The sequence below is a fragment of the Calypte anna genome, chromosome 1, assembly GCF_003957555.1.
Source record: "Calypte anna isolate BGI_N300 chromosome 1, bCalAnn1_v1.p, whole genome shotgun sequence".
Classification (NCBI taxonomy): domain Eukaryota; kingdom Metazoa; phylum Chordata; class Aves; order Apodiformes; family Trochilidae; genus Calypte; species Calypte anna.
Window position 1 is genome coordinate 88,826,687 of NC_044244.1, and position 14,774 is coordinate 88,841,460.

Genomic DNA, 14,774 nt, shown 5'->3' on the forward strand with positions numbered 1-14,774 from the left:
TTGTTCTATTCAGCTTTTGTTTGTTTTAGTGATAGCATCACCTATTTTTCAAACGGATTTTTTTTTTCAAATACAGTCTACATTTTCAAGCTACTTTATTTTTATTGAAGAATACAAACCCAACACTCTTACACTCATTCAGATGCTCTAATCATCTTTCTAAGTGCCAAATCTAGACCTTTCAATGTGTTTGCATTCCCATTCCACGTGCTGATATTTTTTCATCTTTAACCGTAGCTGCATTTACTCTTTCCTCTCAAGAAAATGTTTGCTTGATCTCTATGACTGTTTGCAGATACTACCAGGAGTGAGTGTTCCCTGAGCTTTATCTGCATTATTCATCTATATTAGTTTTGTATAGAATACTCCTGATGGTCATTGCCCTTCACTAAAGAAGAATTCAAATTAGCTACCAACTTTTAGACCATTTTGGGGAGGGTTGTGTTTTTTTTCTTTTTTTAGTAAATTTAATCTCTAAACTAATCAACAGGTTTTCTGCAGAGAACTCAAATCCATCCCAGATATTTGCACAATCTGTTCGGCAGGAAATATCATTGCTGTGTGCATCACATTGAAGGCACGAAGAAGTAGATTAGCATAAAAGGAAAAAAAAACCCAGCATTATTGAAAGGCATGAACTTTAGGTAGGAGGAACTGGCACTGAGGAAGTGGAGAATAAGCCTCCATGGTAATTCACATGTAAAGCAGCTTCCAGTGGCAGCTGCACTTGAGGAAGCTCAGAGGGTCAGACGTGAGGAGATAAAGCATTGGACTGAGAGAGTGACTGGCAGGGCTTAAGGGCTGCAGGGAGAGCTCATGTCACAAATGCAACTGCAAGAAGTCAAGAGAGTGAAAGATTTCTAAATAACAACTAATTGCAGCAAAGAAACATTACTACAAAAGGTACCGCACTGTTTATTCTTATAGCTGAGCAGGGAATAAAGATGAAGGAAGACAGCCCTGAATGGGGCAAATCAGATAGGTGCCTTAAACAGGCAAATGTTGAGGAACACCTAACTGTATGATTGTTCTTTTTAAGCCTGGCAAGTTATTTCATTATGTTTGCATATGTTAGGAAAAAGAATTTTTACTGTGCTCACAACAGACTGTGAAGCTCTTATTCTTACCTGTACTCAGCCCTGGTGAGGCCACACCTCGAGTACTGTGTCCAGTTCTGGGCCCCTCAGTTTAGGAAGGATATCGAGGTCCTGGAGCAGGTCCAAAGGAGGGCGGCCAGGCTGGTGAAGGGACTTGAGCACAGACCCTATGAGGAGAGGCTGAGGGAGCTGGGGCTGTTCAGCCTGGAGAAGAGGAGGCTCAGGGGAGACCTCATCGCTCTCTACAACTCCCTGAAAGGAGGGTGTAGCCAGGGGGGGGTTGGTCTCTTTTCCCAGGCAACTCTCAGTAAGACAAGAGGGCACGGTCTCAAGTTGTGCCGGGGGAGGTTCAGGTTGGCCATTAGAAAGAATTTCTTTACCGAGAGGGTGATCAAGCATTGGAATGGGATGCCCAGGGAAGTAGTGGATTCTCTGTCCCTGGAGATATTTAAAAAGAGACTGGATGTGGCACTCAGTGCCATGGGCTGGTAATCGCAGCACTAGTGGATCAAGGGTTGGACTTGATGATCTCTGAGGTCCCTTCCAACCCAGCCAATTCTGTGATTCTATGATTCTACTAGTTTTGTAACTGCAAGGCAGCTATTTCAAAAGTCAGTTCAAGAAAAGGTCAGATATTTGGATTAGTACCTTTTGTTTAATTCACAAATTTTGTCAGAAGAAGAGAAAAAGCACTGTTCTTGCACTGTGAGAGAACTCTAACAACATCTTCATTTTGGTTTCAGAAGTCTACAGAACAAATGAAGAAAGTACCAACCATTGTCCTGTCTGTCTCATACAAGGGAGTCAAATTTATTGATGCAACAAATAAGGTATGTGCAATCATTCAATATTAGGTTTTATTTCTCACAAATAGGAACACCTATGAGGCTGGCTCTATAAGAACACCAGACCAGAGAAAGAACAGAGTTGTACTTTGTGGTTTCTTCTCATCAAAATGGATGTTATTTTATTGTCATTCTCCAGAAACTCAGTCTGGAGGACAAGCCTAGCAGCTTTAATGGCTCATTTGGAGAATATTGTGTCCACCCTTCTGCCACATTAAAAGGCAAGCTTACCACAAAAGATATTTGGCAGGAAGCCTCTAAGGAATCCTTAAACATATTCTTCCCTATACATTTAATTAAATGTGCATTATATTTTTTTTCATTAAAATATTGTTCATTAATATATTTTTGAGGGAAAAAAGATTAAAAATTATGTTTTTTCATCTCAATGAAAAATAAATATGCAAGGTTCTATGCAGAGCTGGCTATTGTAAGACTAAGAGATATGAGCCTTGAATGTCCTTTTTAAATGTCAGAGAGACATGTCAGCTGTCTCTGAGAGCTGTTTTTCTGATACTAGCCATTTGACTTCCTGAACTGCAGCAGCTTCTTAACAGTTGTTATTCCATATTTTTTTCATCTTCTTGTGTGGCAATGCCCCTGTGCTTTGTATCTTACATTTTAAATGCATCCAGCATCTTTAAAACTAAAAGAAAAAAGAAAAAAAGCAAAAGATCAGAGAAGTCATTGATGGATAAAGCAATGGTTTATTGCTTAGCTAAAGTAAAATGTACAGGCTTTGTAAGCAGGAGTAAAGTAAACCATAAATTTCTCTTCTTTGAATGTCTAAAATGACAAGAATATCCAGTCCACACCAAAGTTTGCATATTGATAGAAATTATCTTTTCCGTTATGTGCCTAAAACTCACTAAGCAATATAAATAAATCTGACAACCCAGCTACCTGACCAGGTTAATAATGTCTAAAACTGCTTTGTGTTGCTGAACATTCAGATCACAAAATACATCTAGCCCAGTATCCATTAAACTTGCCAAGTCAGTCAGTTTTAAAGGTGTTTAACTAGAACTGGGTTTTAAGGGAAGGAACAAAAGCAGATCTGTGAACTTCTGCTGGAATTTGGAAGCTGTTTCCAGGCTTAGAAGATGGCATGAAAGAAAAACAGTGGTGAAATTACTGTTATGCCAAGTCTGGAATAATTGCCAGACAGGAGAGGCCAGGGTTTTCTGTCAACTCCTTGTTCTTCCATTGATTAAAAACTGATTCTGCAGCCCTCATTTCCTTCATGTTCTCTGACATACAGGGCATTAATCAGGACATTGTAATGCTGTTAACTTTAACTTGGGTAAGGGCTGTTTTCAGCTCTTAAATCTCTTCTGTAGTGTAAAGGCTGTAACTCCAATGTCCTTAGGTTTACCAAAAAGATCAGGAGAACAAAAGGACCTTCCAGTATCTCTAGGTGTGGTGCATATGCTCTTACGTAAGAAGGCAACTTGGAAGAAGTTTGGCAAATTGCATTGGCTCTAGACCAGTCCCACTTAGATCTTACAGTAGTGCAATAGATGTATTTGATGGAGGTAAATAATGGCACAGTCCTGTGTTTTTTCTCAAGCGGTAGATTGCTTTCTCTCCAGTTCAAAGTCTGCACTGCCTTTCCCTTCTGTAAAAACCAGGTAATAGCCTGCAACTCTCCCAGGAGCGTTGTTATCATCCTTGTCCACAGTGTGCTGTACCCAATTCCTTCAAGACCCAAAACAGATTAGCACTAAGGTGAGATCCTGTTCAGACTTGTACCGCTTCCACATGAGCTTCTAGTTGACAGCGCTGGGCACCACTCTAGCAGTAAATGCATACTTTTTAAATTACAAAAATAACTAGCAGTTATGTGCTTGAAAACTCAGCTCTCATGGCTGTTCATTCTTTTCCTTTATGCCACCAGGCTTAGAATTTGTATTCCAAGTCGTAGCAGGCAAAGCTTCAGGTGACAAAGGGGCCCTGACCTCATTCCACGACAGCTATTTCAGTGGCGCCTTGAAGCTTGGCATGACACCACTTTGACATGGCACCATTTCTTTGCAAGTGAGGCCAGAGAGAAATTGCTGCTTAGGAAAAAGCAGACTTGTGGTATTTTTTTTTTCATGGGTGGCAGCTAACCCTATCTGCTGGGTTACTTCTGCCTGGAGGGAGGTTAGCTGGCAGGAGGTAGACAAGCGAAAGGAAGGCTGCTTAGCAAAAACCTGATCTCTCCAAGGTATTTCCTTGGCAGAACCAGAACCAACTTTCAGCTTCCCTGCTTTCTGAGGGCGCCGCAGGTTTCTCTTGCCAAACCAAGTGACAGTTTTTAGACGAATGACTGCACAGTGTTGCTCAGTGCCTGAGGAGCATACCCAGGACAGTGAGCTGGCTCATAGCCTTGTAATTTCTACAGAATAAAGCGATGGGCGTACTGGAGTAGTGACCCTAGGAAGCATAAAACACATGCACTAAAACCATTTTTAATTTGGAAAGGAGATCACAGAGGATATCCAATAAGAGCTAAAGCTCAATTTCGCTAGTAATTTTCATCTAGAAGATTTAGTTTATGTATACCTCCTTTCATTGAGAACTCCTGTGATATGGATATGTTTCCAAACTTCAGGTGGTTTAAAGTTAAAGCATTAGAATAAGCTCTGTGAGTTTGGACTGAAGTGCAAAGCCCCATGTCAGCCCCAGGTCACCTAGGAAAAGTTTCAGTATAGCAGAGTTCTTTCCATCTGCACAGCATAACTTCAGGTGATTACTTTGTGGCTCATGATTTGGCAGAAATATTTCACATGATTTTAAGCCCTTCCAAGCTTTAATTCTTTCTGCTTTTTAAACTACAATGTTGCCACTGCAACAGCAATGGCACATTACAGCTACATCTGTGGATGTCTTAATTCTTGGTTTTGGTATAATTGTAATTCTTATCAAACGCATTCTTGAGAGCAAAAGTTATCAATTTGAGAACAAAGAAAATAAAATGCTTAAAGTAACATGAAAAGCCAATGATTATAAGACAGGGATTACATATGTCATTATAAATTGGCATATATTGAAACATAAGTACTGTTTTTGTCATTTTTATGTTTAAAACATTAGAGAGAAATAATCAAGCATGTTGCAACTATTTAAGATTAAGGGGATTATTTCATTTATTCAGTAACAGTTTCCTTGCTCTGCTTTTTTCATAATTGAAACTTGGAATGCTTTTTATTAAGAATTTTTCTTAAGCCATGGTTTCTTCAGTGAGATACATTAATATGTCTTTTTGAAAATTTGACACCTACATGCTAGGGAGAAAGTTGCCACTTAGCAAATGAAAGAAGATATGGCAAAACATCTTAAGTGACTTAGTTGCATGTATCTCCTATTACTCATTATAAAAAAAAAAAAAAAAAAAAAAAAAAAAAAAAAAAAAAAAAAAAAAAAGGAAAAAAATAAAAGAGGGGGAGGAGAGGAGAGGAGGTGGGAAGGAAAAGATATGGGGGGGGGAAAACAGAGGTGCTCGGGGATCATTTTAACTTTGACAGATGCCACCAAGGTGGCAGCAAATGGTGGCTCTGCAAGGACCTAGGACACTACAGTTCTAGCAATGTTTGCTTTGGGGTTTTGTGGAAAAAAAGCAGAGCTACAGCCAGTAGAGCCACTGTTCAGAGTAAATTGATATTAAATGAATCATTCTTCTGTTTAAATAAACCATTTGAAAAGTGTGTGTTGCTGAAGCAAGGCCTAATCATAAGCCACTCTGCAGTATCTTCTTCTCTGGCTTCATGGTTCCTTTGGCCTGAACATAATAATTACATATCAGCAATTTATGTAATGAATATTCATAATTTTTATCAAAGCTTTAAGACAGCTTTTTTTTTATTTCATTGGACAGACATGCCCCACCTCTATCTCAGTAGTGTGCTATAGCTTACATTGGCTGTTGCAAGTAGTGTCGCTCGGTGCATGAATGGTTTAATTTTTCTACGTCTCTCTTACAGGATGCTGTTGTCAGTAAGTGGAGAAAAGTTGCCAGATACTCCTTTGTTTTCTTTTTCCTAAGCAGAAGCCTTTCAACAACTCAGGGTTTAAATTATAAGTGATCTTTGGTGTTTGGTTTTTTTCTCTTGAAAAAGTGTACCTGAAATTTGTCAAATACTATATGCGAAAAAACCAGATACGGAGCCTGCTGGGTTTCAGCAGATCTTGTCTATCAGTAGGCTAAAACAATGTCATGTAATGGTCATGATGCAGAAAACCAGAAGCATTGTAAGATGCTTGTATAGCGCATCGGAACTGTATTTACAGCTGTATGCCTAGAAAGAAGTCTCTTTGTCATAGGATACTGAATAAACTGTACGAAATCCAAGCAGACTCATAGGGAAGAATCTAGAATGCAATTCTTTCCTACCAGTTTACTGGCAATTTTATGTATTGTTGGAGATGTCAAAATTCCAATTACCTGTGTAAGATCACACGTGGGGTGTATTAAATCTCTTCTCATTAAGAAACTTCTGAAATACTTCAACATATCAGATGAACATAAATGCAAAGCTAAAAAACATGTCTTTATGGCTCTTTTACATTTAATTCCTAAGCTGATTGAAAATATTTCTTTTTAAACAGAATATTATCGCTGAACATGAAATCCGTAACATTTCCTGTGCTGCACAAGACCCTGAAGACCTTTCTACATTTGCGTACATCACTAAAGACTTGAAGACCAATCACCACTACTGTCATGTATTCACTGCATTTGATGTGGTCAGTTTATACAAGATGCTTCATTCAATGGTTCATTGTAATAGTAATAGTTCTTTAATTCTATTAAAACATTTTCAGGATATCTGGTGATTGACAGAAGGTATTGTTCATTTACCCCGTGAAAAGAATTCATCTACTATGGGACACTAAAAGAAAATTTCCAGAGAAGATCAATGACTTTCTTTCATATTATCTCATTTCCCATCTGAAATAATTCTCCTCTGTAATCTCAGGTGTTGATCATAAACTTAAGCAAGTAGCTTTTTGTATATGTTCTGACATAATTCTTCTACCCTAAGCTATAGCCTTCCAAGACATTTGTAGCAAGCAGGTTTGGCCATTTTGAAATCTTGGCGCACACCAAATCAGAACTGGGTCAATGTGCATTATATGCAGTGCTCAAGCCAGGTAAGCAGTAGGCTCAGGAACAAGCTTAAGCTAAGTTGGTGGGGCATCCTGCACTTCTGACTGCTTTGTACTGCCTTTGCAGTTCAGGAAGGATGAGTTTGGTGAGGTCCAGCTCTTTGGCTTTTACCATTATGGGTTGGCCCCATGCCAGCCAGCAAGAGGTGAGAAAGTTGGACACTTTGTTGTGGGGGCCCTCTGACCCTGGATGCATCCCATCTTCATTAAGCAGATGTGGGATGATGTCAGATGTTAACCACCATAAGTGATTTCTTCAGAATTTCTTACCCAGGTGTTCCACAACTTCTGGTGTTTCAGTGTTAAGTTGAATCAGTTCCAATAGCACAAACATCTCTGTAAATAGACTTTCTGACATTATCTTGAATAAACTGGAGAACTGACACTTCCTCTGCAAATGTGGAGAGAATGTATGAAAAATTTTGTATTTAATTTAGCCATAGAACAAAAACACAGATCTGAGAGAGACCACCCAGGTAGCTAATTACATCTCTCAAGAGGTCCTAGAAATATTTGACTACCACACTGAATCAGAAAGACTGGAAACACCTGTGATAACAGAAATCTGTGCAGATTATTATACTTGCTGTGTTCCTGTTTAAAGGTTGCCCTTATAACGGTTAATGGATTATTATTATGATTATTGTTGTTGTTGTTACTATATGGTCCTTCTGTTCTGCTCTGCTCTCTGTCAGTGGGAGTTTTAGCTTAGCAAATAATGCAGATATTGGGGAAGTTTTATTTTAGCAGTACCTTTACCTTTTCAAAAGATTGCCTTTGTTTTTGAAATGAGCACTGTATGCTTTAATTCTTCTGTCCTTGTTCCCATCTTCCTGCCTAAAAATCTCAATCTCATTTCAGCAAAGTCCTTACAGCTCCCTCAATTTTGGTGGAAAATTACTATGTTGTTTTATGTTTATGGTTCTCAGATGGTGACAAAGACTACTAGTGTTTCAAGAAATCAGGAACCTATATCAATTAATCAGTCATGCCAGTTTCAGCTACAGTTGGTGAAACATATAGCTCTAATTTTTAAGACTAAGTTTAGTCCAAAACCTTCAGGAGTACTTACCCTTTGGGGTAAGCATGTAAGATGCTATTAAAAATTATAAAGCATTTAAGAAAAGGTATTTTTAATGTAGTGTTATATTTATGAATTGGTGAAACATGCTTACATGAATGTAAATAAGTTTTTAAAATAGAGATGTCTGAACTGGGGAAGTTTATATGCAAATGGGAAAAAGTCAACATTGCAGAGTGATAGCATGTAGGAGAGTTTAAATAACAAGGTGTACAGGAAGGCAGGTTAGAAGCAATTTCAGTATTTTGGAGCATTGTTTTTGTTGTTTAAGTTCTCTGCTGACAGTTTAGTGTCCACAGAGAGCAGAAAAAAAAACCCTCAAAAATTGTGTTAAAAATAGATAGACCATGGTCAAGAAGATACTAAATTACATAGATTTTAGTGATAAGTGAATCAACTGAAATTAGACTGATTGTGGGAAGTTATAATTTCTCCTGATTCATTTAAATACTTCTTAATGGTTCCAAAGTACTGCAGTTTCATTTATAGGTTTAATAATCAAGTGCATAGACTCTGTTATAGCAGATGAAATTAATTGTCTCCTTGCTAGACAGGGAATGCAGGAAAAGTAACAACATTTTGCTCACTTTCCATACCTTAGAAAGAGCACTGAATACCCAAAGCACTTGAAATGGCTATTTTAAGCAATACAGAAAACCTTTCATGTCTAACTGTCTTAACTTAGTTTTCTTCCACAACATAATGCTCAGTGGTATGTTACCTACTTAAATATTCTCTTTTTGTGTTTTTTTTTTCCCCAGGATCTAGCATTTTTTAAACAAGTACAAGCTCCATAAAAATAATAGCTAGATAATTGGAACAGAAGCATACAGGAAATTAAATTTTCTATTTAAAGTCTAACAGTTACAAAGCCTGATCTTCCAGTTTGCTAATAGAATCAATCCTACCCATTTGTTAATGTACACAAGTCAAATCATGTTAAGAAAAATAAGGTATAAGATGGGAGCCATTCACAGTAAGTTGTAAAAAAGATGCATTCGGAACCATCATATATTATGCTAATACAATACATACAATGGTATGAAAAAAAAATTCACTCTCTTGGGTCCTTCAGTTCCTCAGGAACTGGGGGCAAGAATAATTTTTTTTCCATCTAGGAAAGCATTTTACTTTAGTGACATGTCAACTGCCAGCATTACTGATAGGTACTATTTAGGAGTGACTGTACTTGTAACTCATTTACTCAGAGTTAAAATTCTATAATCAAAACCAAAAAAACTTCAGACTTGATTAACGAATATTGAAAGAGACAAGGTTTGGGGAAAGAAGAGGCTTTATTGTTCAGTGGATTTGAAATCCACTTCACTCTCATTTGCTTATAAAGCAACCCCAAAAGTACCACCAGTAGATGATTACCTCAGGAGAAACAAACCTTCATAACAGTTCCCGTACCAAACACTGGTTCTTATATGGGAGATGTCCAAAGTAATTCCTATCAGATATTCCTTCATTACTCAATGCTCTTATGAACAGAAGGCAACCGGCATAAATTCAAATAATTTCTGCTTTTGCTTACGCCAAGGATTAGACTGGTGGTCTGCGTAACACAAAGACTTTTTTCTTCTATTCGCTATTCTCTTGTCCTTCCATTCTCTATTCTCTTGTCCTTCATTGCACAGACTTAAGCTGGATAAGAATTGGAAACTGCTAGTATACATGCTCAGCAGAGAAGGAAAAGCATGCATTCAGGTATCAAAGTTAGGCTCCTTGCCTTCTTCCAAGGGATTAGGGGACTTATTTATCAAATTTTTTGCTGTTCATATGATTATCTGGGTGCAACCATTGTGGCATCCCCATGTCTCCAGAGTAGAAAACATCTTTACTTTGCAGTGCCCAGAGACAACATGCCCAAGCGGTCTCCTCTCCGGAGTATAGTAGGTGGAACGTGTCAAACCCTTTCAGTTGCTCCTGGCAAACTTCTTGAGATGGAGCTTTGATTTATATATACCGTTATTTAGGCATAAAGGAGCTTTCAGCTCATGAGCAAATTAATGTTTCCTCTCTTACTGACATTGATGGCTTTTGCCATGGCCTGAAAGGCCCACTTTGAGAGCACCCTCCTGTTGCCTATAAGATATCTTATTGTGACACATTAGAAGAGAAAGATGGATTCAGAAGGGTTTGCCTTCTACAATTCCTTTAAATCCAGAATAAGAAAGTATCAAGGATTTAAGTTGCAAGAGTGCCTGATCATGAAAGCCTGATGCAGCCTAGTTCACAGCTGTACCAAGCAAATACCAGCCATGCTGGTCTTATCAAACCATCTTGGGTGAGCTGAGCTTTTTTCTGCTTGAGTGCAAAAAGGCTAACACATTGGAGAGTTCAGACAAATGCATGTCCTTTCCAGATCCACCCAAAAGGAAAGCATTTGTGGTCTTCTTGTCAGGCTTTTATAGTAGAAACCCTCTACATTTGGCCTTGAAGCCAAGTAGCCCTAAAAATGAATGCAGCACTCAACTGATTTCATCCCAGGGAATGAATATTTTGACTTGGGCTAAAATTTTTCAGATTATTAAAGTAAGGATTCCATACACTCTGTTCTGTTTAATTTTGCCAACTGTGATTTTAAGTTTGGTACCTTGAACAAAAGGTGTACTTACTGACATTCCTGCTCATCTGATGTGATGGGTATCTCATCTACAAGACTCCAAAGGAAGGTTCTTCCATAATTCAGTCTTCAGTAAAGGCCAGATTTGACATTAATCTTTAAGAGGGGGGAAAAAATCATCACTTAAAAGCAAAAACCCATGAAATCCTCATTGTATCAAAAGTCTTTTCCCCAAAAGGTAAAATGTTAGGTTTTTTCCAAAAATTCCTTTGCAAGTGACATTTAAGTTTCTATAGCTCAAAAGCAGGTCTTACTCTCTTTCTTAAAATATTCCTCAAGCCTTGACATAGCTTTGTAGAAGAATGAGAACACAATGAAGAAGCAGTGTCTACTTCAACTTAGGCAGTATAAAAAAGGCAGTTAAATTGTAGCAGAACAATTGGCCATTGTAATAGATTGGATGAATTAAAGTGGCTGAAGAATCCTGACTCAGACTTGCACTGGGGCATTGAATTGTGCCATTATGTGGCAAGCAGGGCAATTGACCTCAGCTTCTCACCACCCAGAAATTATTGCTTAAAGATGTTAGCTTACCCTCTGCCCTTCTCTGCTGTGCCAAGCAATGAACAGGATTGTAGCAGCCTCAGAAGCACTGAGGTCCTAAAAGTTTTTCCTCCTTTCCAAGGAGCTTGATGAAGTGCTGTAAAGGTTAATGTCTTCTACCAGACCAGAGCGTTTACAACTTTTGTGCTAAGCATCTTTCAGAGAGGAAGACTTGTTGCCTTCTTTTGTGCCACATGTAAAACATAGTCTCCTCACTCCAGCAGAAGGATTTCCACTATAGATTTTGTGTTTGGTTTTCTTTCCATTCCCAAGGGAATCCTACTCTTACCTCCCCAGTAAAGTCCTTGTGTGCATCTGTACCAACTCTAATCTTCATAATACTCTCCCATGACTGCAGGTGAGAAATTCTTCAACCCAAATTTATTTACTTCTGGGTTTTTTCCAAATAGTTTTTCAGGTAGCTTTAAATTTCACAAGGTACAATTTTAAAGTGCTCCTTGGCTCAATTTGCAGGCTTCTCTTCATCCAGGCCCTAGTTTAGTATGCAATGTATGAAATGGATGTACAAGCTATGGTTCAATTTACATTTTGCATATTGAGCAGAACACTGAATGTTTTGGGAATTTTTGCTATATTTCAAATATTTATTAATCACAGAACCAGTCATGCGTTTCAAGTGGCTTTCAGGCTCCAGTCAGGCCTGTTTTCTTTTCATTTTACAGACTACAAAAGAAAAGAAATCATAGTTGTTTCTGACAAGACACAGGACCCAGACAAGATTTATGGCTCAACATAGCAAACTCTCTGCTTTTCTCTACTTCTATCTCAGAGTTTTTCAGGCCTGTCTGTCAATGACTTTTTTCTTTTCTTTGTATGCCACACTACATGGCACACTTTTTCAGACCCACTAGTATTACAGTTTGTTTTATCTCTGAGCCATTACTACACCTTGTCCTGCTCATAGAGTCATAGAAAGGTTTGATTGAAGATCATCCAACCCCCTGCCATGGGCAGGAACACCTCCCACTAGACCAGGTTGCTCAAAGCCCCGTCCAACATGACCTTGAACACTGACAGACAGGGAACAGCAACAGCTTCCTTGGGCAACCTGTTCTAGTGTCTCACCACCCTCACAGTCAAGAATTTATTCTTTGAATCTAATTTAAATCTAGCCTCTTCCAGCTTAAACCCTTACCCCTCAATTCTGTTGTTACATGTCCTTGATGTAGATGATTGTATTCCTTACTGATAATTATATCCACTCCAGACAATGAATGATGACATAGTACATTCCCTTACTGTCACGACAGCTGATTAATGTGTATTCAAAATAATGTTTTTGTCCTACTTATAGGCACACTCCATTTCAAATAATATTATTCTGTAAATTTTTAAGTTATACTCTGTTGGCCTTAATTCCATAGCCAGCGTTCTGCTAAAAGGCAGAGCACTTTATAATAGTCTTTTTAGTCTTTCATTTATTACTCCACTGGCAAAATGCATGTTCAGTGTTTCTCAATCCTGGCCAGTTTCCATACATTAAAGGGGAGACAATTTGGAGACTACTGCTATCAAATCAGGCAGATATTTTTATTTGGGAAGCTATGAAACTTTGGCTTGCTTGCTGTTGTGACTGCAGTCATTAACAACTGAGAGCATATCTCAGTGGAGGAGGATAATTGTTTTCTGTCTGACCTAACAAAGACCAGAGCTGGCGCCTTTAGAAGAAGCTCTTATAATGAGCTAAATACGCTGAAATTAGCCTATGCTATCTCAGTATGCATGTGTGATAGCAAAGAGATGGAATTTCTGCATGACTACAATGAAATCACAGTGCAGGGCATGAAATACAAATCTTATCCTATTAACTGTTAACGATTGAAGGGTAGATAGTGTACTTCCAAGTGTCTTGCATTGCCTTCTGACTTGCTATTGCAAATTCAAGAGTCAGACTTGAGATATCTCATTTAAAATTATGTCAGAAACATGTGGGAATTTTAATGGAGCACCTAGTTTTAAAGCAATGCAGGATTGCTTCCCATTATGGGCTACAGAGGTTGAGGAAAGAGAGAAAAACTTCTGAACTACATCAGAGATTTATGAATTATTCTAAGACTGTAGAACATAAGGAGGCAAGCCTGCAGGCTTGCTTGCATTTGCTCTGCAGGGGGTTGAAACATTCTTGGAAAGTTAGGAGCCTAGAAATAGGCTCTAGTAGAAACCTATAAAACAAACCTACAAACCTGAAAAAGCATTACCATAAAATTTTACTTCCAGTCTAGATCAAGGTCAAATTTGAAATTCACAGCTGCTTTTTAGTTGATGTAAAACTATACTGAAAATATTTTTACACAGACCCCCTGGTTCTTCATTCATGCTTTATAAACCTTTCAACAGGCTTTCTTCCATCTACGCAACAAGAACTTGAAATATTCTACCCATACCCCCAAATTGATCTTGGTCTAAAGAGCCTGGCTACTTTGATCCTACACACCAACCCTGCTGACAGGAGTATTCTGACATCCTGCGTTAAGCTCAAACATTTTTACATCTAGAAAATAAAACCATGAGAAAATTTCCCCCGTGCTTGAAAAAAAAACACTTGAAGCAGAGCACTCACTTGATGCATGCATAGGTGGGTTGCCTCTGTGAAGCAGAGTGTGCACTTCTGACATTTTTGTCCTCTTGGTAGCATCACTCCAACACTTCACCCTCTTCCCGTGCTGCTCGGTGAGAGCTGGAGGATCCCGAGGTGCATGCCTGGGATAGCAGAACATCAGGCTCTGGAGGATAATGGGTCAGCAAAGGAGGTCTGAAGCAGAGCAAGGCTGTATATCCATAGGTGCAGGAGTGAGAGATTGGTGGGAGCAGCAGATACGGGGTGAGGTGGGAAGAGTGGGGAGGTTGATGTACTTGTTCTAAAAAGAGATGACACACACTCACCCGCTCCTATTTTCATGGTTGGTGAGACAACATTTTCTAGGGGTTTAGAAGTAATTGCTTCTAAATGTACAATAATTTACATTTAGATTGGTTTTAATCAATGAGAAATCAAACGACAGATGTAAATATTACAGAGACTAAGGAAGTTATTACCAGTCTGATGTTAATTATTTACTTCACGAATCATTTCTGTTGACAGCACCGCTTCATGTATCTGACAATAATTCAGCCTCACTCCAACTTTAGCTGTTTGTGTTTTGTTCCAGAATTTAGCTTATGAAATCATTCTTACGCTAGGACAAGCATTTGAGGTGGCCTATCAGCTTGCACTACAAGCACGAAAAGGGGGCCATTCTTCAACCCTTCCAGAAAGCTTTGAAAATAAACCCTCCAAGCCTATTCCCAAACCACGTGTTAGTATTCGGAAGTCAGTGGTAAGTAGAAGGTAGTGTTGCATGCAAAAAAAGCAAAATTCATCTATTAAGAGATGATGTACTAGAAGCTGTACAAGTAAAGGTACCCAC

General features: G+C 38.6%; 1 protein-coding gene across 1 annotated transcript in view; it reads left to right on the forward strand.

The window, feature by feature from the left end:
- ANKS1B (ankyrin repeat and sterile alpha motif domain containing 1B) overlaps positions 1 to 14,774 on the forward strand; it is a 410,716-nt gene that overhangs the window by 394,222 nt on the left and 1,720 nt on the right. Inside the window, 4 exon segments of the mRNA XM_030447180.1 lie at positions 1,106 to 1,113; positions 1,841 to 1,927; positions 6,533 to 6,670; positions 14,517 to 14,684. Coding sequence (XP_030303040.1) covers positions 1,106 to 1,113; positions 1,841 to 1,927; positions 6,533 to 6,670; positions 14,517 to 14,684 — 401 coding nt within the window.